Raw genomic sequence first — 25,750 nt, forward strand, 5'->3', positions numbered from 1 at the left:
ACGAGGACACAAGGACACAAATACCACAGACAAGCGCTGACTGCCAACTGGAAGTTTATTTGAAAATCACCGGACATTTATACCTTCATCAGCATAGGCATGCGCACATCATTCGCAAAAACATCTGCAAATCATCATTTTAATCTTCCTTCCAAAAATGTTATTTCTTTTCCCGACAAGGCAAGAGAGGGAGTGCTTACACATTTATCGCCTTCCTTTCTTATATGAAAGGCCTCTACAATTTCCCTTTCCTTCTTACTCTTTCCTTTGCCTATGAATTTAGTCTTTTCAAAAATGGGGGTGCATTGACACTTGCTACAGTGTCCAGCTAAATGACTCCCATAGCCATTATTTAGGTTAGTGCTGTGCTGACGCGCTCTTTCATTGAAGCACTGTCCCGTTTGACCTATATAAGATTTCCCACTGCTTAGCGGTATTTGATAGATGACATTGCGCCTGCACTCAGTGAAACGAGTTTTATGATTAGTGGTGCACAGGTGCCTTTCGCGCTTGTTCATGCGATTGCATATCGAGGACAACTTACACGGGGCACTGAAAACCAAATTGATATTATGTCTATTGGAAACTTTCTTCAGACTGTGAGACAGCTTGTGTAGGTATGGTATCACGTGCACTATTCTTTTGTCTTTGGTTTTTTCTTGGGAAGCATCAGAACTTCTTTTCTCTTTCTGCAAGATGGCTTCGCATATTGAAGTGATCACAGAACTGGGAAAGCCTGCGTTCTGTAGTCGCGAAATCTGATTTAAAGAACTATGATCGCACTCATGCTCACATGACTTATTAAGTGCTGCTTTAATGCACGTTGTTGCTATGCCTCTCTTCATCAATTTTGAGTGGGCGCTGTCGTAACGCAACAAGGTTTTCTTAGATCTGGGATAATATCCCCAGCATACGTGCTCGTCCAAAGAAAAACAGAGGTTAATATCTAGAAACTGAATACGGTTGTTAATTTGCAATTCATACGTGTACTTAAGTCCTCAATGCCTGTAACGCGAGTGTTTAGATATGTTGACGACTACTTAATTGTTATGAAGAAAGATTCCTGTATGCATTTTCATGACGCGGTCGAAGAAATTTTGAACCTCTTTATCAACTCATCGGAAGGACTTAAGTTCACGCATGAGTTGCCAATTAACAACCGTATTCAGTTTCTAGATATTAACCTCTGTTTTTCTTTGGACGAGCAGCGTAAGGATCCCCTGCTTTCAACTATGCTGAATTTCCTCCACGACCCATCCGCCGCACCCTCTTCTCGAACACTTCGTCGCCAAGCCGCTGACTTTACTGTCGGCGACAACGTTCTTTACCGCAGAAATTATTTGCCTGATGGTCGCAAATGGCTCCTGGTGATACCACGACACATGCGTTCTGACATATGCGCTTATTGTCATGCTACTCCTCATAATGGTCACGCCGGTGTTCTGAAAACGTATACTCGGCTAAGGCAGCGTTTCTACTGGCACGGCATGTGTAACTTCGTGCGCCAGTACGTACGCGCTTGCACGGCGTGCCAACGGCGTAAAATTCCACAGCGCCCTCCTGGTTAGCTACAGCCGCTTCCCTGCCCGGCTCGGCCCTTCGATCGCGTCGGCATAGACCTATACGGGCCACTTCCCTGCAGTTCCTCGGGTAACCGATGGATAATTGTAGGTGTCGACCACTTGACGCGCTACGCCGAGACTGCCGCACTCCCGGCAGCCTCTGCGCGCGAAGTTGCGTTCTTCATCTTGCGGAACTTCGTTCTTCGACATGGCGCATCACGCGAACTGCTAAGCGACAGGGGACGTGTCTTCTTGTCCGAATTCATCCAAGCCCTTCTCGCTGCATGCAGCATCGTTCACCGCAAGTCTACAGCCTACCACCCGCAAACGAACGGCTTGACAGAGAGGTGCAACCGCACACTCGGTGACATGTTGACTATGTACGTCGCCTCGGATCACAGTAACTGGGACACTGTTTTGCCGTTCGTCACGTATGCCTATAATACGGCCACACAAGCTACCACTGGCTTTTCGCCCTTTTTTCTGCTGTATGGACGAGAGCCCTCGTGTACTATGGACACAATGCTCCCATACCGACCCGACGCTTCCGAATGCACGCCTGTGTCTGAAGGCGCCAAATACGCCGAGGACTGTAGGCAGCTCGCGCGAGCCCTTACGACCGCTGCTCAAGGTCGTCAAAAGCTGCGGCGTGACAGTGACGCGCTTACACCAGTTTTCCCGACTGGTTCCCTTGTTTGGTTGTGGGTCCCGCCTCACAGACCTGGCCTTTCGACCAAACTCCTTGCACGCTATGATGACCCCTACCGCGTCATAGACCGTACCTCGGCTGTCACCTATGTTGTAGAACCTGTGACACCTTCACCCGACCATAGGCATCGCGGGCGTGACATGGTTCATGTGAACCGACTTAAGCCGCACTATGACCCCCTCATCCTACCTACGCCGTAAGTCGCCAGGATGGCTCCTCTTCTCTCCCGGGGGCCATTGTGGTGAAGAGGAAGACGAAGAAGGCGCTCTTGTGTCGGCTGTGCGCGTGATCAGCGCTCATCTACTGCCAGTGCTACTAGACTGTGCCTAGTGCCCCGTATTAAATCATCTTGTTACACTGGAAAGTTCGCCGGCCAGTCTGACCTACTTTTTCCATCGAGTGCGCGCGAGGGTGCGCAGCCACTAGGCAGGAATGGGCCCTGGAGACAGGTCTTTGTGTCTAGCTCTCCAACTTCCCCCTTCACTCTTCCACAATCCTAGCCCGAACAGGGAGCATTCCATGCCCCACGACTTGCGGACAAAAGCACATGTGACGTCTTCTTTCCTTTCCTGCCTAGACTCTGCCATCAGACTCATCACCATCTGCGATCGGACTCATCCTGCCCCGCCCAAATTACCACCATGGTAAAGAAAAGTCGAATGGGAGGCACTGTTGGGTACTGCAGCGCATCCTTTGTATGAGAAGGACCGCGGCGGAACTATTTGAGAGGTGGAGGGTGGTGTGGTGGTGACGAGGGGCAAGGGAGATTTAGGTCCTCATCCCACATTACACTTTTTAGGTGTTTACCCCTTGCCCCTCCTCTCCAGATAGCACTGGAGAGACGGACTGACAGGAAACCACGACAACTCTTCCAAGCAAACGCACCTCACCTCGTAAGAAAGAGGGCCCCGCCGGGGCGGCGGGGGATTCCTGTTTTTGCAGCTCGACAAGCTCTCCCCAAATGATCAGGCTCAACGCATGCTGTTACATTAGGCGGGGGCCCCGTCTGCTCGTTCTGGTTTTCTCGCTTCATACAAGTAGCTCGAAGTTCCGATGCCCATGGCTCCATATACTAAGCAGGTTACAATAAATGGTCTCCTTCTCCTACTGTTTGAGGTGAGGCCCTGGGCTGCAGCCCCCTTAGCACTGCCCCCCCCCCCTCCCGTTAATTCAGTGGTGCGCTTCATGAAAGTTGCACCCAGCAGAAGCATCATTAGGTCCAGTTTTGTGTCGAACTGGTTAACAAAGTCCGGCAAAGTCTAGAGCACGCACTTTAGTGCTACGAGAATGCGTGCGTAGCTTCTTTTTGTCCCCAGTGAACGTGACACTTACCCCCGGGTTCTGAAATGCATCTTAACTTCAAGCCCACGCTTGACTTAAATGACACCTGTTGTGAGCGCACCAAAGGAAATGCGATGAGCGTCTTGGGCGCGTTCGCATCAGGCGTCGTTTATATGAAGCCAAGCATGGGCTTCAAGTTAAGATGGATTTCCGAATACGGGGTTCACTATTGCAATACATCAGATGAGCAAGCAGCATAACGAATTGCTATTCAAGAATGGGATCGTAATTTTTGTTTCAGCCCACTGAATTTAGCGCGAGTATTTTGATCTCATGGCTGCTGATATTGTGTTCATTTGGAAAGTACCGAAAAAAACACCAAATTACTGCAATAAATTTTTGGGCCTTGAACCTGCCGAACACAAATATTAAATGATTATCGATTACGGGAACGCCAGTGTCGTTTCGAAATCAGCTTGCGGCATTTGCCTCAAACTAGGGGATCTATGATGCTGCTGACGCCTACACCTTTTCAGGATATCGGGGGAACAGCGGGAAAGTGCCGGTAACATTTACCGTCACGCAGACACAACTCGTTTCCACTTTCCTGGAAGCGGGGCGAGTACTCGGTTATAACTTGGTCGACTACAACGGCCCGGAGCAGGCAGGTAAGCACACCATCTACGCGTTTTGTGGTGACACGCACATGGCAGGCTTTCGCGTAACACCCTAGTAAAGAAAACAAAAAAAAGATTTATTGAGTCCTTGACTTAAAAATTAAAAATACCTTATGGGATTTTACATGCCCAAACCAACATCTGATTATGAGGCACGCTATAGCGGAACATTCCGGAATAATCTTGACCACCTCGACTTCTTAACGGGCACGTAAATCGAAGCACACAGGTGTTCTCGCCTTTTTTCTGCAGCGAATTGCGGCCACCGAGGCCGATATAGACAGTCAAACACTTCCGTACTTTATATTTCTGTGCAGTAGTCAAACTTCGCCGTGACAACCTGTATAGCCTATAGCCCTATATAAAACATAATAGCGGTCATTCCAGCTGCACCAATAAAACCTGGTTTTGGCAGGTATCACAATGTCGCAGTAACAGTTAGACAACTTGAAGAGATTAAAATTTTACTTTACGATAAGCCCCACTGTGTAATCAATTACTGAAGAAACTTGATATAACCGGTATATAAATGGGCTTTTGGGCGATTTTCGTAATTGCGAAACTGCAGGCGGTTTAAAAAATGCTGACCGCTTATCTTCGTGGTTGGTTCACAGAGACAAACATACTTCTAAAGCATACTGCATCACCAAACCGTAGAACACGATGTGTCTGCGTTCCACTGAATATTTCCCGAAAAGATCTGTTTCACCTACTGCGAGACATATGTAAGGGGAGAGCCCGAATATTTGGTCGCGCAAGTCGGTCACAAATATTTTGAAACTGTTGCTAGCCTAAAGTCTCTTAAAAAATAACATGTCGACATTACTGCCCGGCTTTGCTTCGAGGACTGGTGAAATTACTCCCGAAGCTTCCTCGCGCTCCTTTAGCTATCACAGTCTTTCATTTCCTGCTGCGCTCCGCGTTCGCTTTTATGCGTTGCATATTGCAATCGCTCAGTTCAGCCCTTGGGCGCGGCCGGGCAGCCACCATTGACCTTGAGCGCAACCACGTGACGTGACGTCACGACAGCCGGAGGAAAAGCTGGGCCCCAACTCGCGCGGTCGCGCGCGGCCGCAGCCACCACCTGACTCCCGCTCCTCCCGCTAGGGGCGCTGCGCCGACGCGTGATACCTCGCCCTCAAAAAAAAAAAAAAAGACCACGCAATATGCAACGCATTCTTGGCTTAACCAAGCTAAGACTGGCCATTTTTTTTCATCCTTCGCTGTGCTCGTTCGATCAGTTACGGCAAGGGAGTCCGCCGACACTAAACGCAGGAACGAACGCCTAAGAGCAGCGCTCTAAAAGACGTATTTATTATCAGATGCCGTATGATTACTTCAAGTTATACACTGGAAGACCACGCGCTACGCACTCTGACCAAAAAATAGAAACGTTAGAAAACGAATGTCCGCTTTATTTGGTTTCTGTTACACAGCGTTGGGAAAAATTCAGAGGTTGATACAGCATTGGAATAAAAATTTGAAACACATGTTTATGACTTTTCCTTGCTTTTTTCACTCTGCAGGTTTCTCACGCACTCAAACTACAAGTTTCGAAGGAAGACGTTTCAGTGCCGCCAAGAGCTACATCAGACCAATCTACAAGAAGCGCTCCAAGAATTTGCATTTGTTTCTCCAAAGTCGGGCCACTAAAGTGAGATTTTTTCTCAGACGCAAAAGTGTTCATCTACACATCGATCGGAAAATATTATTCAAACAGCGCTTCTGGCACTTAAAGACCAATGTCTGGTATTCTAACGCAGTGAGCGGTCGCTTTCTAATAGAAGAGAGACTGACGTTTGCATTCGTGGACTTAACAAATGATCATTTTATATATATACTCGCTGTGGTTGCTTAGTGGTTATGGTGTTGGGCTGCTATACACGATGTCGCGGGATGGAATCCTGGCCACAGTGGCCGCATTTCGACGGGGAGGAAATTCGAGAACACCCGTGTACTTATATTTAAGTGCACGTTAAAGAACCTCAGGTGGTCTAAATTTCCGGAGTCCTCTACTACGGGGTGCCTCATAATCAGAAAGTGCTTTTGGCACGCAAAACCCCATAAATAAATTTTAAATAAATCATTTTATAGCAATTATCTACGGCATCGTCCTCACCGTCATCCTCATCGTCATCAGCCTATTTCTATGTCCAACGCGGGACCAACGCCCCTCCCAGCAATCTTCAATGACCTCTGTCCTGCAATAACTGATTCGTACTTGCACTTGCAAATTTCCCATTTTCATCAGCCTACCTAACTTTCTGCTGTCCTCCAGCACTTCTATTCCGTTGACATCAATTCCGTAACTCTGATCGGCCACCGGTTACCTGCCCTACTTAACACTTGACCTCGCCAGTTCAAAAATTTTCTCCTAACATAAACTGGAATATCGGCAATCCTATTGTAACTCGCCGTGGTTGCTTAGTGGCTATGCCGTTCGGCTTCTAAGCATGAGGAAGCGGGCGGCCACGGCGGCCGCATTTCGATGGGGGCGAAATACGAAAACACCCGTGTACTTAGATTTAGGTTCACCTTAAATTCCTCTTAAGAAATTGGGACTGACTGCTATTCTGCCTGATAAAACGCATGTAAAACGCAGAAATGCTCGTCTGAGATAACCCCTTGGCCAATTTTAATGAAATATGTCGCATTTGAAAGACAAAGTTAAATTGTAGTGATTGCTGAAACCGCATTTTGGTTTAGAGTGGGAATGCTTTACGAAATTCGATGATAATAGGCAAGCTGAAAAATAACATGCACGAAGTTTACAAATCTGTAGCTCTACAACAGGGATACATAGTGAACTTCGGCAAAGTGCATCCCTGAGACCATCTAAAGCTGGCAAATTTGATATAGTAGGTGATATATTTTACAGATTTGTTACATTGTTTGCGACGGTTATAAAAATGCTCCACTCGCATACTAGTGGCGCATTTAGGAGACATGTACAGGGTTTCCCAGTTATCATGCACCGTATTTCTAAAATAGAAGGGCCATTCTACCCAGAGATAACCAAGTTAATATTAACCAAGTTAAAGTTAAGTTAACCAAGTTAAATGTCACCGTGCCGCGCAGTTCATATTTCATTTTGGATGTTAACGTAGACGCCACGACATCCGCCTTTGGTGCCTGCGACGCGCCAAACGCGGTTGTCGTCAGCGAGCCGCAGTGCGCTTAGCCAGTGGAGTCGTGGTGCCAGCTCGCGGCAGCAGTGGTGTCTACGTCATGTAGCCGACCGCAGCTTGATGTCAGCCATGGGCCAATAACAGCCATCTAAGGGAAGGACGAAATACTGCGTATAGAAGAGAGTGAGCACAGGGCCTTCTGTAGAAAAGAGAGCGTTTGAGAGAAAGGTGACTTCGCGATCCGCTTGCGAGCTTTACGCACCGCGTACGGCAGCAAAACTTGGCTGAGATGTTCACAGCAGCGTATGCTATGCGCTGACTATGCTATTCCACCAAGCCCGAAGGGTAGTTAAGGGCCCCTTCAAAGCTGGTGAAGTTCTGGCGAAAGCGAGTTTTGCCATTTAATTGCGCAACTATGTAAACACTCGAAGCGCACTTCCGCCGTCGGCGTCCTCATGAAGTTTCATATGAAGTCCGAGGCGTATGACACCGTCGCCGCACGCCCTACGCTGTATGTGCCAGTGAAGGCGTGTGAGGGAAGCCGACGATCGCTGCTCAATTTTGCCCCCGCGAAAGCGACGAAAGCGGGCAGGAAGCGCGCAGTCTCCAGTCGTGCTCGAGGCACCCAACGTTGCCAGGCACTGGGGGGGGGGGGGGGGGCGGCTACTCCGGAGGGACCTGCGTTGGGGGTAGAGCCTAAGGTGCATCGACAGCTCGTAGTTTTGTGCGCGCTGCGTGCTGTCGGCGATAACCTTTCGTTGAAGCGATAGACAGCACGTATGTTACTTCGCTGACTGATGCTACCGCGTTTCCTCACGCTAGTGTTCTGACAGCGAGTTTCCGCGGTCATCGAGCTAGATTGGTACATCTTTGCTTGTGTGCACTTCGCAACATGCTTGTTTATTTAGTTATTGTGCGTATTTTTAGAAGTTTATACTGCCAATAGAACTACTGTCCTGACTTGGTGTAGCGGTCCACTAATTTTCTATCGCAATCGATGCTTCGCCTTACTGGCGAACCTTGGATTTCTGTATGCTTTCCGGGTGATAAAGGACGCCCCTGTAAAATTAAAGATCACTTGACTAACCGTCCGTCCGCATCAAGAAGCAGCGTCCTCAATCACGCTCCACAGGAATTAGTAGCACAGCTTGTGCTTTATCTTACGCAACCTGCCCACAACAGCGCGGTGTCTTGATGTTGATACGGAAAGAGTGCCGATGACTGGTGGTTGATGCGTCGTGGAAAGAGTGCACTGCCTAACCTTATATTAAATTTAATCTTTTATATACCTGTACATAAATATTTTACCTTCTTTTCTTTAAATGCAGCATACCTAGTCAAATTTAGCGCAGTGCTAGCCGACAAAAAACAATCGTAACGATTTCTGCTTTCCTGTGTACTTAGATAAGAAGCCCCCCCCCCTCCCCCGAACTAAAAACATCGTCTGGAAAGCTAGGAAATTCTAGTTCGGAGGCTTCTATCTAAATGCATGGAAGATGAGAAATCGTTTTTCTCGGCAACTACGACACCAAATTGGCTGAGGTATCCTGTATGTAAAAAGAAAGTAAGAATCTAGGGACTTTTGGAAGCAGATCTTTGTATTTAGGCTGTCGATTTGCTTATAAAATTGAGAAAACGTCCCTAATTGTGAGATGAAACTATCAAGTTCACAAGTCTATAACTCACCGATAAAAATTATATAACAATTCTGTATATTGCACCTAATTGTAGATATACAGCGGACGAAACTTGTGTATTATAAGCTAGTGTACCTTATACATTTTTCATATGAGTATAACTTTGCAAACGTTGCAAACCCTTGCAAACGTTGCTCTAACAGATGCTCAAATTGTTGTAACAAATTGCTCAAACAGATGCATTTTACAGAATGGTGACACCTGTTTTTGATGTAGAAGTACGAATATGCAAGTTTCTTGCTCCCATTTTTTATAAACACATTAAAGAGTGATTGCAGAAATTAATCAAAGAATCAAAATTTTTGCTCAGCAGTCCCTAGACTTTTTCTTTATATCTAAAATGAAGGAAAAAATTCACCATAATCGGTCCAGGGATTTTTCCTTCAGCGTATCCAGCTTTTCTGGACACAAGGGTTTAGTTCGCGTGAATGCCACCACGTGGCGTACTCACCTTGAACTTTTCAAACTTCCCGCGGTGACGCGTGATGACGTCAACCAAACAAAAATAAAAAAAGTAAAAGCTATCCCTGCGCATTGAACTTCGCCACAATGCTTGTCCCGCCGGTGTTATCAGTGTTCTTGATCAAGCGTATTCGCTCGTCGCCTGGAAATTGCTTGTCATCTAGCGTTTACTCGCGACGAGCAATTGTTGATTCTGGGCTTTTGATTCGGTTTTTTTTCTTCTCTTTTCCTTTTCTTTTTCATTTTTTTTTTCATTCTACGGAGTAAAGAAGCTAGCCTAACCGCCAGAAGCACTTCGGGGCAGCCTTTCTTCAATCGGCATACATTGTTAACGTCCGAACATCGCACCGCGCCTACTAGAAACGCCATCGTGGATGGATTTTGATTTTCCCTTATCGAATTCGTTAAGGTGCACACAATTATTTCACTAGCGACTTTGCAATGCGCACTCATGGGCTATCGCTGCAGCTGCAAATCTAGATGTGCTTAAGTATTAAGACATATACATGGATATGTCGGTTTTTCACCTTGACACAAAAGTCACGAAACAAGAGTTGAGCAAACGGTCCCTGTGTCGTCGCAGGGTGTGAGAGGGGACTAGTTGGTATTCCATGCAAAAGTGACTAGCGCAAGAGTGGATACGGGACACTAAAGAGGCGACAAGGATAAGCGCAAACTTTCAACTGGGCGCTTGTCCTTGTAGCGTCTCTCTATTGTCCACTCTTGCGCTAGTCACTTCTGTCTGTGTCGTCATCCGTTAGCATGCTATGGCCGAAGCTGCTCGCAATATTACGTCACATTTACTGGCCACCAGGACAGGTACACCCTTGGGTACGACATATACAGTACTTGCAGTTAGTTTCCAAAGTAGTCTCCTATGGCGGCTATCCACTTGCGTGAAGCAAGAACGCTATTTAAAATAATTGTGGAGTAATATATGCGGGATTTATATGTTCTCCACATTCTCTACCATGTTGCCGTTCCGCCTTTATTATATAGCCACAATGTAGACTAGCAGCTATCGAACGCCATAAAGGCTATCCACATATTCAACCATTAATGACCATCGGTTACCTTCCCTCCTCATTACATGTCCTGCCCATGCCAATTTCTTTTTCTTGATTTCAACTAAGATGTCATTAACTCGCGTTTGTTCCCTCACCCAATCTGCTCTTTGCTTATCCCTTAACGTTACACCCATCATTCTTCTGTAATAAAGAAGAAGAGCACAGGAACAAGGCCAGCCAGATCGTCTCTTCCATGCCTGCTGTGCAACCAGTGGGTACCCGGCGGCGGTGGGAATCGAACCCACAGCCTCCCGCAGCCGAGGCGGGCGCTCTGCAACTAGGCCATGGCTGCGGTAATGAAGAATTGTAATGAAGCAGAAGAGCACAGGAACAAGGCCAGCCAGATCGTCTCTTCCATGCCTGCTGTGCAACTTCCCCCCGCACGAAAGCTTGGGTTTATGTGAGCAAGGAGGAACGATCAGAGAAGGCCGTCATGGAAGAGAGGGCCTCGTCAGCCACTGAGGGGCGCCTAGTCAATTCGCGCTGCCTCCTCAACTCGTCGTAGCTTTGGCACAAGTTTATGAGCTCTGCTACGGTGCGCGGGCTCTTGGCTATCAACATTTGAAAAATGTGATCGGCGATGCCCTTCAAAATGTGCTTCAATTTGTCATTTTCCGGCATAGACGCATCCACACGTTTGCATAGGTCAAGAACCTCTTCAATATAACAGGTGAACAGTTCACCGGGTTGTTGCGCTCGCTCTCGTAACCGCTGCTCGGCGCCCAACTTGTGGACGGCAGGGCGACCGAAAACTGCAGCGAAACTGGTCTTGAACGCGGACCAGGACTGAAAGTCGGCTTCGTGATTCTTAAACCACAGGTGAGCAACTCCCGCTAGGTAGAATATGACGGCATTTAACTTGGCGGTATCATCCCATCGATTGTGCAAGTTCACCCGTTCGTACGTAGCCAACCAGTCATTGACGTCCTGTTCGTCTGTACCGTTGAAAACCGCTGGATGGCTTTGCGGGACAGCGCCAGAGCAGGCAACGGGGGGCGTCGGCGGCGTCGGCTGGGGAGAGTCAGGCATGACGGGAGGCAGAGTCCGAGACCGGAGTTCCAGGGTGTAGATGTTCTTGAGTACCCCGCACCTCCACCAATTGTAATGGGTGCACTGAACAGGCAGGTGACGCAGAGCAGGAACAGCTGGTAGCTCGAACGGCTCACACTCGTGCCAAGCACTGGCGATCCGGCTGGCCCACTGGTTGCACAGCAGGCATGGAAGAGACGATCTGGCTGGCCTTGTTCCTGTGCTCTTCTTCTTCATTACACTTCTTTCAATAGCTCGTTGCCTTGTCCATAATTTAAGTAGAATCCTTTTCGTAAGCCTCCAAGTTTCTGCCCCGTAGGTGAGTACTGGTAAGACACAGCTGTTATACACAGACTGGATTCCAAGGGAAGGGAAGTGTAGCAGGGGGCGGCAGAAAGTTAGGTGGGCGGATGAGATTAAGAAGTTTGCAGGGACGACATGGCCACAATTAGTAGGTGACCGGGGTTGTTGGAGAAGTATGGGAGAGGTCTTTGCCCTGCAGTGGGCGTAACCAGGCTGATGATGATGATGATGATGATGATGATGATGATGACATATTCAAGGACCTCACGCGCAACTCCTGACACTTAATTGTATTCAAGAGTTGTGCGACTGCCCAGGACAACCTTAACGAATGTTACAGAACGCATTATGAGGTTTTACTTGCCAAAACCACGATTTCATTAGGAGGCACGCCGTAGTGGAGGATTCGGGAATAATTTAGACCACTTAGAATTTTTAACGCGCGCCTAACCCTAAGTACGCGGGTTTTCGCATTTCACACCCATTGAAATACGGCTGCCGTGGTTGGGATTCGATCCCGAGACCTCGTGATTAGCAGCCGAACCGAATACAAGCTAAGCAACTACGGAGGGAAAGGAATGTTGGCAGTAGGAGGAAGGTGACAGCCGGCCCGTGAGACAATTTGTTCCCATCCTCATTGCTGGAGAATGGGTACCATCTGTCCAAGAATGACACCGTAGAATGCACTGTATTCAATGTGGTGGAGTCCGCGTCCAATATTTCAGACCCGAATCATACTGTAATTACTGACGACCAGGCATCTCGCTAATACGTGCAGTCGTTTGACAGCTGCTGAGCGCTGGCGTCGGCCACAGGACCTACTTGACCTTTGTTCAACACTTGCCGACATTCTCGCCTTATTTCGCACCATTGCGTTTCAGCTGAACTGCTTCAACAGCCGATTTATTTGTGCCAGAATTTGGCCACCCTGTCAACGTTATGGTTTCCTATTTGTAAGTCATCGTTTATATTTAGGCTATTTAGGCTAAATTTCCAGCGGCTTCACCTTTCCGAAAATGCCCGCATTTTTGTCGGCCTCTGTTAATATTTTGGAGGATTTTTAATAGACGTGGAAACCATTGCATGGCCCCCTGACCAAGCTGCTCAAAAAGTCATTTTATATCCCTGAGGTCATGCGCAAGCTTCCGCCTTCTTGCCGTTCATCAACCTCCTGATTTCCCTGTCACCTGTATTCCATTTTGACGACTCCATTCCCACGGAAGTTGGCGACGCTATGTCCATGGGATTAAAGCCATTTAAATCAATTATACTGTGGATACGACAGCCACTTATGCTCACTGTGGATGGAAATGTTGCGCTAATGAGCGCCATTCTGAAGCATCTAAATTGATAGTCACAAAATTATGCGTATCCCACGTATGTGCGAATCGATATAAGCAGAGCTTTCTGTGTTTGTTGTCATTGTTAAACGTAATCTCCACAGAGTAGTCAGGCACCCTCTAATGAAATGCTGTCAATGTTTGCCTGATTACGCCCACCATTGTGGTGCAGATAAACGTAACTCCAACTCATTTTCTCAGAAATAAACGCTGAATGAAACGCTGACGTCATCCTGAACAAGATCAACAAGCGCCCTAGTGCTCGATCTTATGATGCCCCTATTCGTAAGCTTACATTCGTGATTTAATTATTTGGAGGGGGGGGGGGGTCGTGACCGATGTATTCTTATACCGTAGAAACATCCCTCGGACGTCTCTGATGTGCTCGTTTTTATTCTCAAGTATCCAATGAAAACTGCAATCGCTGCAATTTCAAGATGTCCAGGTGGCAGGCCACCATGGCATGTCGCGAAAGTATGACCGCGCTGATTCATTTGGGTTGGCATATACTATTTGGTGCGTCATACTTCGCCACATGCATGTTTCAAGCAGAGCTTGAAAAGGGCGGCCAACTCACTACGTCTCTTTCCCCTGTTTACTTCCGCAAAGTGTGTGTCTATCGCTGTGGTTACCAAATACGCCCAGCGGTATGCTACCACTCAAGCCTTTCTGTCGGCTGAGCAACTGAAGTCGTAGGCTTTCTTCAACACGGCGTCGGCGTTCAATATGGCTATCCTCAATTACTTTTCGCGGACTTCGCTCACCGCCTTCTCTCCAGTGTCATCTCTTACACTACTCGCTCCTGCTAGACACAACACAAACACGCAACGACCTTAATGAAGTATCTATAACACGCAAGTTGACATGCTGTCGACGTATATTTCCGCTGAGCACCGGGATTGGTGCGTGGTCATGTCTATGGTGACATTATCGGTCTACAACTTCGCTCAACAACACCGCTCGTTACTCATCACTTTTTTTTTGCCGACAAGAGTATAGCGTATCTCCTCTGAATGCACTTTCGGCTTTAAGTGGGACCTTGCACGCCCGCTTATTCTGCTACGTTGACGGCGACCGTTGTCGTCTGGCTGCCGGCTACTTCTGAGCGTCGCAGTCACCAGAGTGCACAGAAAGCTGTCTTCCCAAACAAACCACCGGGATTGGAGCCCATCTCCCAAATGCAGCATCTTGCATTTGGGAGATGGGCACTCTAACCATTACGCTACCACCTGCCTCCACCAATTTCCGTTTATCTGCCTTCCCACTTCTCGTTTTTGCCGCAGACGCAGGAAGTACGGATGCAGAAACGAAAACAAATTAAATATTGTTTGAGCCGCCAGTGACGCATGACTTAAACTTTGGCAGGTTACCCTCATTGGAGCGCATGTAGGCTTGCGGCTTCGTGCAGATGGTGGGTCGCCTTAGTTTTATTGTAAATTTGCTTTCACCAACTCTTTTCAGCTAGAACTGAAACGCCGGACAAAAATGAGACCTACCGTTGAATATTTTTCTTGTTTTCTAGGTTTAAAAAAATGCTCATTAGCACAAATAGTGATTTTTTTAAGAAATGGCATAAGGATACAATATTTCAAGGTCATGTTTTGTCAATACGGCCCGGCACCACGTATCGACGAAAGGGCATCACAGTGCCGATGCACGCGGCAGGTTACTGAATGAAGAAAACAGGAAACGACTGTTTTTCAGTTCTCGCAACATATTGTACACAGAACACAAGGTACCCACCACCATGACATTCTTTTTTTTTTTTGCAACAGCGACACACAATGCCGAACTGATATACTTCTTAAAGGGGTCTCATTTGATTTTTCATCGCAGAACCGCAAGCACAGTTGCGTCGCGCGTGCTTGCAGCTACGTACTGTAGCCGTGCTCCTTTTCCTCTAACAATATGGCCGCCGGCGGCTTCAAGCGCTCCCGTAGGTGGCGGATTGGACTGTCACTCGAGAAGTTTAAATACATAACCTCTTTGCGTAGAAACGACGGCATGATTGTTAAAATCATTGCTCTCCAGACTGATCTTGATGAGCTAACTCATTGGTGCGGTAGGGCAGATGGTAATTAACGCAGACACAACTATACATCTCAAGTTTACTTCCGCTGCTAAGACGATTCCTAATGCCCACACAGTTAATAATACTATCATTGAAACTTCAGCGGCGGTAAAATACCTCGGTGTAAATTTTAGCTCTTATTTATCGTGGAGCACTCATATTGAACTGATTACTACGAAAGACTTAAAAAAACTTTGTCTTCTTAAACGCCGACTACGCCAAGCCAACCAGGATACAAAACTACACGCATACAACGCGCTAATCAAGCCTGTGATAGAATACGCACCCGTGATCTGAAACCCTCATTATACCTATCTTGTTAACATGTTGGAATGTATACAAAACAAGGCTGCTCGATTCACCCTTTTCCGTTACTCTCGGTATCAAAGTGTAACAGTACTGAAAATATCGCTCCGTCTCCCGCCTCTGGTCATGCTCAGAAAACTCAGCCGTTTATCTTTTTTCCATACTCTCTACCACAGCAACACACCATTCGCAAGTTCACATCTTCTCCCGGTGCCGCACACACCGGCTCGTGTAGATCACATGAAGAAGACGAAACCCATTTTCGCTCGGACAGAACGATAGAAATACTCACCTCTGGTCCTGGCTATTGAAGAGTGGGATTCGCCTCCTTCTAGCATTGCGGCTATCGCTGGAACATCATCATTTCAAACAGCTCTTTGGTCCCCCCCCCCCCCCCATACTTAGAAAATTCCACTGTAGAATGATGTGCGTTTTTTCTTCCATTTTTTTTCAGAGTGTGCGTGTGGGCCGTAACGTTCCGTGGAATGTTAGATGACATGTTTTGTAACTTCTGGAGGTGCGATTTTTGTTTTGTTTTGTGGGATTTGCTACATGTGCATTTTTTCAGTACCTGTTCCTAGCCATTTCTTCCCCTGTCAACTTGTACCTGGCTTATTAACTTGTTTATTCCTGTCTTCAGCCGTTTATATTCTGTGTTGTATATTGTTAAGTTTTCTTTGATGAATCCCCCCGTACGTAACGCCCACATTGGGCCTTTAGGGTATTGAAATAAAATAAATATTGTTGGCTTGGATATGTTTGGCACGAGGCCCAAGTCGGTACCCTGTCTTCTAACGCGTTCTTTTGTTTTAGTCTCTGTCTTGAAGGGACGCGCACCGTAACATGCTGCAATGGTGATTGCGTTGCGCGTATGTAAGGTGAGAAACGCGGTTCTAAAATGTCTGTTCACTAACTTGTGCAGTAAACCCATGTTTATAGTATTCGCGCAATAGTAAGAGTCACGAGTATGGCAACCGTAACCGCAAGCGTCACGTTATAGTCGTAACTTGTCGCGACAGCGTAGTTGAAATCCACTGACCCTGCCACTAAGAAATACGTGGCGAGGTATGGCTGATGAATAATTAATTGTGAAGATTGGAAGAACGGCGGGTGCTTATACTACCGCAAATGACGGATGCTTGGTCTTCTTTTTTCTCAATAAATGAAGGCATTCATTCATGCTTTCCTATGTTACTGCAGAAAATAGCGTGTCTTTATCTACATAACCACCCTGTTTCTCACCTGGACTCTCCAATCGCAAAACAAAGTTGTGGTGCTGCAAATGACTGGGCGTCAAATATACAATTTTCTAGGAATGGCCAGTAGCACGGCGGGCAATTTTCGGTGGGTGACGAGACAGTATATAGAACACCTTCTCTGCAATATCCACACTCAGTGCTCTGCTTCGTGAGCTACTATTAGCCGCTACTACGAAGTACGAAATGAAAGAAACCTAGCTAGGCTGGTCAAGGACAGCTCTTTTTGGATTCGTGGTGCGTCGATATAATATATATATATATATATATATATATATATATATATATATATATATATATATATATATATATATATATATATACAGTAAAAGCTCGTTAATTCGAACCGCAAGTGGAAGCCGCTTCAGTTCGAATAACAAAAGTTCGAACTAACGAAAGTGAAGGAGGGCAAAAGTACACTGCGATTTGGAAGCAGTAGGGCATGTCAGAAATTTGGCGTGTCAGAAAGTGATGCCGTGTGCCCGCGGCACACGCCATCTTCAAGTCGAAGCTCTGGGTCCGACTGTGCCACACCACCGATGTTCACCGAAACGAACGTTAGCCGAGGCTTAACACCATCACAATGAATCGCGACGGCCGATACCTCCTAAGCTGAAAACAGAGGTGTACAACCGATGAAGACTGCCGAGACAAAGACGCTGAACATGTGAAGGTGGCGAAGGCCCTGATTCGTTGGTTCTTGATTGCAAGCGCAGCTGCGACGTACTTGATTCGCTGTGTTTTGGAGCTTGCCGTGCCATCTCCGCACATTAGTAGCTGTACAAGATTTGCGAAGCCTCCGAGATTCGCAACGGGCAAGAAGTCTCGGAGGTTACGTAGAACGGAGAGGCGGCAGCCGCCGCTGCCTTCTGGCTGACCCCGCGATCGGTTAGATTTTTTCTCATTTTGCCTTCTCTCGCCGTTCTTTCCGTTTCGGAGGCAATACAACCTTGTGTGTAGGCAGTAGGCGCGTTTCTCTGGCCGCGTGCCAGCTAGGCGAGCGTAGTTCGAATTATCCGTGATGGAACCTTCTCGCGTTCGAATTAACGGACTTTTTTATACATAGACTTCTGTGGAGCTTGGCCGTACCAAATTGTACAGTTCGAATTATCCATAAATTCGAATTATTGAAGTTCGAATTAACGAGCTTTCACTGTATATATATATATATATATATATATATATATATATATATATATATATATATATATATATATATATATATATATATATATATATATATATATATATAAGCCTAAGTGACAGCGATATCAGCGTGATGAGTTACGCTAGCTCGTTGGTTTTGACTAACGACGCTGTTCATGCAGCACTTTCGTCTTATGCGTGTTTGCGAACGGGAATGAAAGAAAGGAGGGTAACACGCCTTCCTGGAATTAAACATTCGGAATAACTCTTTGTTTGACGGTTAGACATATGTTGCGGGCCCCCGATACGAACCACCTGCAAGTCTGTATCAGCTTGCAAAGAGGAACTCAGATTAAACGTTGTCAAGAGGATAGGCTTTTAATTATCATAAAGATATCTTTATTGAAATTCCTTACCATGAGGTGAAAGCCGACTAATAAGCATGTATATTTTCTGTGTTATTAAAACGTCCTGTTAATAAAAGGTTGCTGTGCTTTACAGCCTCCTAAATTAGGTTATAAAAAATAAATTGATGCGGTAAGTGTGTAAACGCAGACGCAAGAAAAGGCCTAGTCCGTTTCCAAGTATTCACTCAATGAAGATGGAGCGCCTCTATACTCTCACATTGTAGGGATGTCAAGAACAAAACACTTCCAAAGAGTGAGTCATGAATATAACTCATTATAAGGTGAGCTTGCGCTGGAAAAGAAAACGGTCAAAGCGCAACGATGGCTGCGCGCAAAGTGCTTCCTCTGATTCCGATCTACGGATCAAGGCGTCAGTTCGTCAGACTGAAATGGTTGTACATTGCAGCGCGATCTCGGGTCCTCAAATGTGACGGCGAATGTAGGCCAGTATTCGCTTCACGCGCGCAATCTGATAAGATAACGCTCTTTCGCTATTGAATCCGTAACAACATACTGGATATTACAAACACATGCAGGCGCATCTTGAGCTAACTGATAACTCTGGAACTGTGGTTAGACGCTAAAAAAATGCCTCCCCCCCTAAAAAAGGAATACAGTTGCTTTCAATATTAGCTGAAAAATAGTGCTTGTCGTTTAAAAAGGGCCTCCAACACTGCATAGCGGCGCCGACATACAGGAAATTCAAGCGCGAACTATCAAACCAGCGTATCGTGGTTCAATGTATCCCAATAGTCCAGGGGCCAGTTCCACCACGGCTACTGTGTCGGAGCTCATATTTCATGTCAGCATTATTTGTCACAAAATCACAGTATTTTTTCTTTAGATATTATCATTAGACCGCTAAAATACAGCCAGCGAAAGCCTCATCTTAATATTTCAGTACTTTTCGTTATAACGTACACATCCGTTCTGATTCATATGTTACAAAGTATTGAAAATGTACCCTATGCTTTCCTCCAGACAGCAGTTTTTATTCCATATGATGCCAGGAAACCGAGCCTGATGCCACCAACATTCAGGAACCTAATCGGGAGCGCGCACAATGTTCTCGCACACCTTGTGGGATGTACCGTAGCGCTGAGGTGCTGCTTGTATAATATATGAGAATCGGTTGTAAAGGCAGTCGTGCAAGGTTTGACACATGTGCTTAAGCTCGTGAAGTTGATTTGTGTCAAGATAACCTGTTCAAGCTTTCACACTTACTTTATAAGAAGTCTACAACACCATCAATATGCCGGCTGCTTTTAACTGCACGAAACAAAACTATTGAAATGATACAAGCAATGTTAACATCATTTTATCATTCGAGTGTTCAGATTGGTAATCTCTAGATGCGGAGTAAGTTGAGAAGTTGTTTGCGTAAATAACAAAAGCTACGTTAATTAAATTTTCAGTAATGGTTCTTACGTGGCTAAAGAAAATGAGAAGTTTGGAGCCCGTCCTCGAGATTATGCAGCCAATCGAAAAACTTTCGACTAAACGTGCTTGTGTAAGAGCCATGCAAACAAACATTTTCCAAGTAAACACTCTTGGAAGGCGTAACTGACGCAGAAAAGGAACATCTGTAAAGCCACAGAAAGAACAGCAGTTCACGACGGGACACAAATGAGGAACCACAAACAAACTGCGCTAACAACTTCAAGCGCTGTTTATGTGATAATGAAGCAGCTAGACCGTCAGTCATTCCTTCCAAACCTGTAAAGTCAACCTGACCACATCTAGCCTTTCGGGATGCTGTCATCAATAGTATGGCCCCGCGAACATATTCCCCGTGGCCTTATAGTCGCCTTCCATTTTTATTCATGCTGTTTTCTCGAAAGCAAGCAGTTTAAAGTTTTGGTGTCAACGCGGCAGTGTACGTGTGCCGCCGAAAGCTTGCTTGGTCGCAGAAGCGATGCATGACGGAATGATGGTGCAGATTTAGCGCGCCGCTGGCATCAAGACAATGCGCGGCCGCCGAGGGAAGGAAGATAACGAAAGTGAACAGCTTGGTAGCTGCTCACGGAGCCGTGCCGATGGAGACGGTGCCATCATGACTAAATCTGAGCCGGCGATATTGATGGATGCAGCGTTTTTGTTTTCTTTTATTCCTTTATTCTTTTTTTACAGCGAAGTCGTTAAGAGGAAGCTTTAACACGGGCCCTACTCCGACTCGGCCTATTCAAATAGATGTAAAACGCCGAAACACTTTTCTTAGATAACCCCTGGACCGATTTTAATGAAATTTGTTGGATTCGGGAGAGAAAGGTAAATTCTAGTGACTATTGGAAGCGGAATTTCAATTTAGGGCCTGAATTTTGGTAAAAGATATTCAACAATTCGAAAGTGCGGCAAGTACACAAGCACGAAGTTTACAAATTAATAACTCCAGATCAAGAACTTATATCGCGGTTCTGTACACAGCATCCATTAGACAATTCCAATATGCCGATTTATATTTTACGTGAAGTAGTTACGTTGTGAACAAGGGTTGTAGAAAAGCTGTATTTCCATATTACTAAATTTTTTAAGATTCATGCGTAATATATCAATTTTATCTGCTTTAGATGTGCTGTCAGATGCAATGTACATAATTTTGATATCAGTTTTCTTTGCCGAAAGAGAGTTGTAAACTTGATGGTTTCGTTTTCTTAAAATTTGCAATTTTGGACAATTTTGAATAAACAAATGATGACCTAATTCAAGAATTCGAAACCAACAGACACTAGATTTTAAGTTCTTGTTTTAAATGCAACAAACCTTGTCAAATTAGATGCAGTGGCTGTCGAGAAAAACGAATTCTCCTTTTACATTTATTTAGATAGGACCACCAGAGCTAAAGCTTCCTCTTAAGGACTACTTTCTCCACTATCGCGTCCGCATGTAGAGCCAAATCCTGAAGGTAGCGTAATACCGGCCCGACCCGCAGCGGTGGTGAAGCATGCGTTCAGCGCTCCCCATATGTGGGCTGATCCCGAATGTAACGCCATGCCGGGGAGACCCGCGGCGGAGATGAAGAAGGCGTTAAGCACTCCCCATACGTGGGCCGATCCCGAAGACAGTGCAATGCGGGGCCGACATACGGTGGAGGTGCAGTTCGCCATTAAGGGACCCACATACACAGCTTTGCAGGTAATGTTTCTTCACAGAGTGGAAGGGCACTGAGATTTTTAGTTATCCGCGTTTATCCTGCATGCGTCTGCGATGAAAACAAGAAGCAGGTATGCCTGGAAAATCTAAGGTGGTGGAAGCAGGTGGTAACGGAGAGGTTAGCATACTCAGCCCCTGCACGTACTTATATCTGCATTGACATGGGTTCGTGGTAGTGATAGCGACCAAAGCTCTACTTTTTCTGCGTACTCTAGTCATTGTGAAACTAAGGATGTGCTTAGCATGCCCAGTCACTGAATGCAAATTGCAGCAGTTACGAATGGTGGAATCCCACTGGGGCTGATTGTGAAAAAAGCTTCCTTTCTCTGTCCACTCTCGCGATGGTGAAGCTAAAAATGAGGAGGAGGCCTGACGGACACAACGTTGATCGTCACCATAACAGAATAGATGGACAACCTGCGGAAGGACAAGGCACACCAAGTTTTTAGCACTTAATTTGTCCTACAGTAACGCGCTACAATGGCTAGTATGCCCTCATGGGAATGGTAGACCGAACTGCTTCTCACTGCTAACACTGGACTGATACTAAGAAAATACACCGTCCGCAGGCACCCCGCTACACTGAAATTAGCAAAACAATGCCAGTTTATAAACTGATATTGCCAATTATCTGGTGTCCTTCTTGTGTGTGTGGAGGACATAAAGGTCCTGGCAATGAAATGGTAGTATTTTCGTTTTTGCTGCAGTTGCACACTAACAAAATTCTTTGAAGTTATGCGACAGCGATCTACCGGCGGAGAAGACCAATCCACAATATAAAAATAATTGTTGGTTTCAGATCTTCCAATTTACTTTGCGCTTAGCTACCATCTGTTATATTTTTCTTTTTGTGCTCTTATAAAGAAGAAAACTCAACATTACTGCAATATCAACAACCGTACACAAAATAGACTGGCTTTGAAGCTGTTACCACGCACCGCACTTTTCTACATTTAGCACATGTAGTATTGGGCAACACGTTTGAGCAAAATGATTAGGTTTTCGGTCAAAGCACTGTGACAGGCGGGAAAAACTCGTTGTCATGCCCGGTCGAAACAATACCATCTGAAATCTTATTTACTTATATTCATTTTTGAAAAATCACTATAACCGTTTATACATTTGCTTCGTATGAGTTATATACTAGCTTGTCTCGTCAATCTCAAAAATCTATTCTCTTTTCGGGAGACGGCCTTCGTGAAAAACGACGCAACATGGCAGTAAAACATCCAGCAAGGCTCTATCCAATGATTGGAGAAATAGTGCGCTGAGAGCGTGTCGACTAGCGTGCGAGTGAAAGTTGAATTATGATAGTTGTCAGCGTGTGTTGCCTCTAGCACGAGCGAGTAGTGTTAGCAATGACATTGGTGCGAAAATGGTCAGCTCAGTCTGCGATTTGTTCATGTGATCTCCGCATTGAACGTCGCAGTTGTCACGATAAGAGTACTTCTGTGACATTATCAGCCCAGTGGGCTGGGAAGGCTCGAGTGGTAGGTCACCTTGAGGAGTATTAGGTAACAATTATTAATATACATACTTTGCGATGATGAAAATGATGCAGAAACACAACTGGTGTTGTCTAACCATTCGTAAACAGGCCCCCAAATTTCAATTGGCCCACCCCCAAACATTAGATAGGCCCACCCCGAAATTTCAAGTTGGCACACCCTCAAATTAAAATTAGCCCACCCCCCAGTTTTAAGTCGGCCACGCCCGATTTTTTTCGCCCAGCCTTAAACTTGGAGTTGGTCCATCCCCAATTTCAATTGGGCCACCCATAATTTTCAAGTTGGTCCACCCACAAATTTCCATACATCGTTCCCCAAAATTCCAGTCGACGCACCCCAAAATTTAGTTTGGCCCACCCCCATATATATCCACCAAGTTCAGATTGACCGACCCCGAGATTGCCCCCACATTTAGGTAGGACCAACCCCATATCACCCCCAAATACAGATCGGCCCGCCTCCACAACACCGCCAAATTTATAATGGCCCACTCTAATACCACCTGCAAATCGAGGTTGACCCACCCCCATATCAGCCCCAAACTAATGCTGGCCCACCCCTCGATCACCTCAAATTTAGGATGGCCCACAAAAAATCATACCCCAATATAGGTTAGTCCACCCATCACCTTCCCCCCCCCCCCCCCCCAAATTCAGCTTGGCCCAGCCAAATATCACCCCCATAGTTAGGTTAGCGCGTCCCCATGTTACCTTCAAATTTAGGTTGGCCCACCCCCATATCATCCTCAAATCCAGGTTGGCCCACCCCCATATCAGCCCCAAACTTAGCCTGGCCCACCCGTCTATCACCTCAAATTTGGGATGGCCCACCGCAAATCACTCCCAAATTTAGGTTAGCCCCCCTACCCCCCCCCCCCCTCCCCTCGATTCAGCTTGGCCCAGCCCCATATCACGCCCATGGTGAGGGTGGCCCACCCCCCATATCACCCCCAAATTTAGGTTCTCCCACCCCCATATCATCCCCAAATCCAGGCTGGCCCACCCCCATATTCCCCCAAACATAGGCTTACCCACCCCTATATCACCTCAAATTTAGGTTGGGCCACCCCCATATCAGCCTCAAATTCAGCTTGGCTCACTACCATTTCACCCCAAATTTAGGTAGGGCCACTCCCATATCACTGCTAAATTTACCTTGGCCCAAATTTATGCTGATGCCACTTTCAATTTCAAGTTGGTCACCCCAACCCTTTTTATGAAGACCTATATATTTATATGGGAATTGCAACCAAATTGCAGGGGTACTCGACAAAGAATGCTGCGCATTAAATCAAATGCACCGAACGAAGGACATTTATTCAAATGTTTTTTTACGGCCACACCTACGGATTGATACCACTTGGCTGTAGAGAACACATTAACAGTAGCTACTAATCCAGACGCTGCACATCTCCTAGTTGGTGCATTTCTTATTGGGATGAATATTTAGAAATAATTAACGTTCGGGCAGCGACTCAGCCTAGCAGACCCTCTGTTCCACACGAATGTTGCATAGGAATGGCACTGGCCACCGGGTAACATTGTGGCACAGCTGGACGTCATTCGCTCGGAGTGTGTGCCATTAAGGACAGCCGAAAGTCGAAGAAAACGGACCTTCCAGAAGAACTCAATAAGAATAGCCATCTTGTTCTTGCAGGTTCCACGCTACAAAGAACGAAAGTGTTTTTTCTTTTTTCATAACACAAAGCCATGCGCAAGCTTCTAGTTATGTTGTCCAATGAATAAAACCTTCATAAAAGCGATGACTTAACAAATGAACACGATACTGCTACGTTTTATGAAGGAAAAACAGAAAGCAAAATATTTCAAGAGCACCACTAGAAAACCAGAACCGAAAGCAATTCTTGAGTTTTGTGTTTATGCCATTTGGTAGGAGACTATAAGCCCTATGCGGCTTTCCAAAAATGCGCTGCTGAAAAACCAAAACCGAAAGCAAATCTTGGGTTTTGTGATTCTGCCATCTAGTGAAAGACTACAAAACTAGGTCCTATGCTGCTTAAAAAAAAAAACGCTGGGAAGGGGGAATCGAACCACGGCCGCCGTCATGCGGGACGAAAGGTGCTCGGTATTCTACCACTCGGCCACGGCTACCGAGGCTTCGCGGAGGGGTACGCTCATGTTTTTATAGATACCACAGCAATTTTCACGACACTGTTACAAAAATCGCGTTCGGGAACAGTCTTACGGCTTGTGTGGAGAGTCAAGAGAGGCATCAATCGAAAGCTGAGTCTCCGGACTACATACGCTCCACTGCGTTTTACGATAGACGGGATAGTTTTATTACAGTCATCGTTCTTGCCTCAAAAATCGAGCACAAATTTTCGTCGTTTCCATAGGCTTCCATTGCTAAAACTTTAACTGCTGTGGGAACAAACGTTTTACGTGCCATAGGGTGATCACTGCATTTGGCTCGTGTGGACTGTATTCCAGAACACGTTTGTCACCTGCGTTTTTCAATAATCGGCCTGCAGCTTTTGTTATTCGCAAAAAACCCGCTCGTTCCATTGAAAACGCGCTAGCTTCGTGCCGGGCCCGCTTGGGGCGCTAGTTGGTACGTGTCCAGAAAAGCTGGATATGAAAAGAAATTCGGGGCTTACAAGTGTTCGAATAAGCAGCATCGGGGTTGAGTCC

At 46.1% G+C, this 25,750-nt stretch overlaps 1 protein-coding gene across 1 annotated transcript in view; it reads left to right on the forward strand.

The window, feature by feature from the left end:
• The window catches only part of LOC135907291 (4-pyridoxate dehydrogenase-like), an 88,397-nt gene that overhangs the window by 37,506 nt on the left and 25,141 nt on the right, over positions 1-25,750 (forward strand). The window contains exons 4-5 of the mRNA XM_065438979.2: positions 4,089-4,220; positions 5,756-5,883. Coding sequence (XP_065295051.1) covers positions 4,089-4,220; positions 5,756-5,883 — 260 coding nt within the window. The remainder of the gene's footprint in view (positions 1-4,088; positions 4,221-5,755; positions 5,884-25,750) is intronic.

The sequence above is a fragment of the Dermacentor albipictus genome, chromosome 7 (genome assembly GCF_038994185.2).
Source record: "Dermacentor albipictus isolate Rhodes 1998 colony chromosome 7, USDA_Dalb.pri_finalv2, whole genome shotgun sequence".
Taxonomy (NCBI): Eukaryota; Metazoa; Arthropoda; class Arachnida; order Ixodida; family Ixodidae; genus Dermacentor; species Dermacentor albipictus.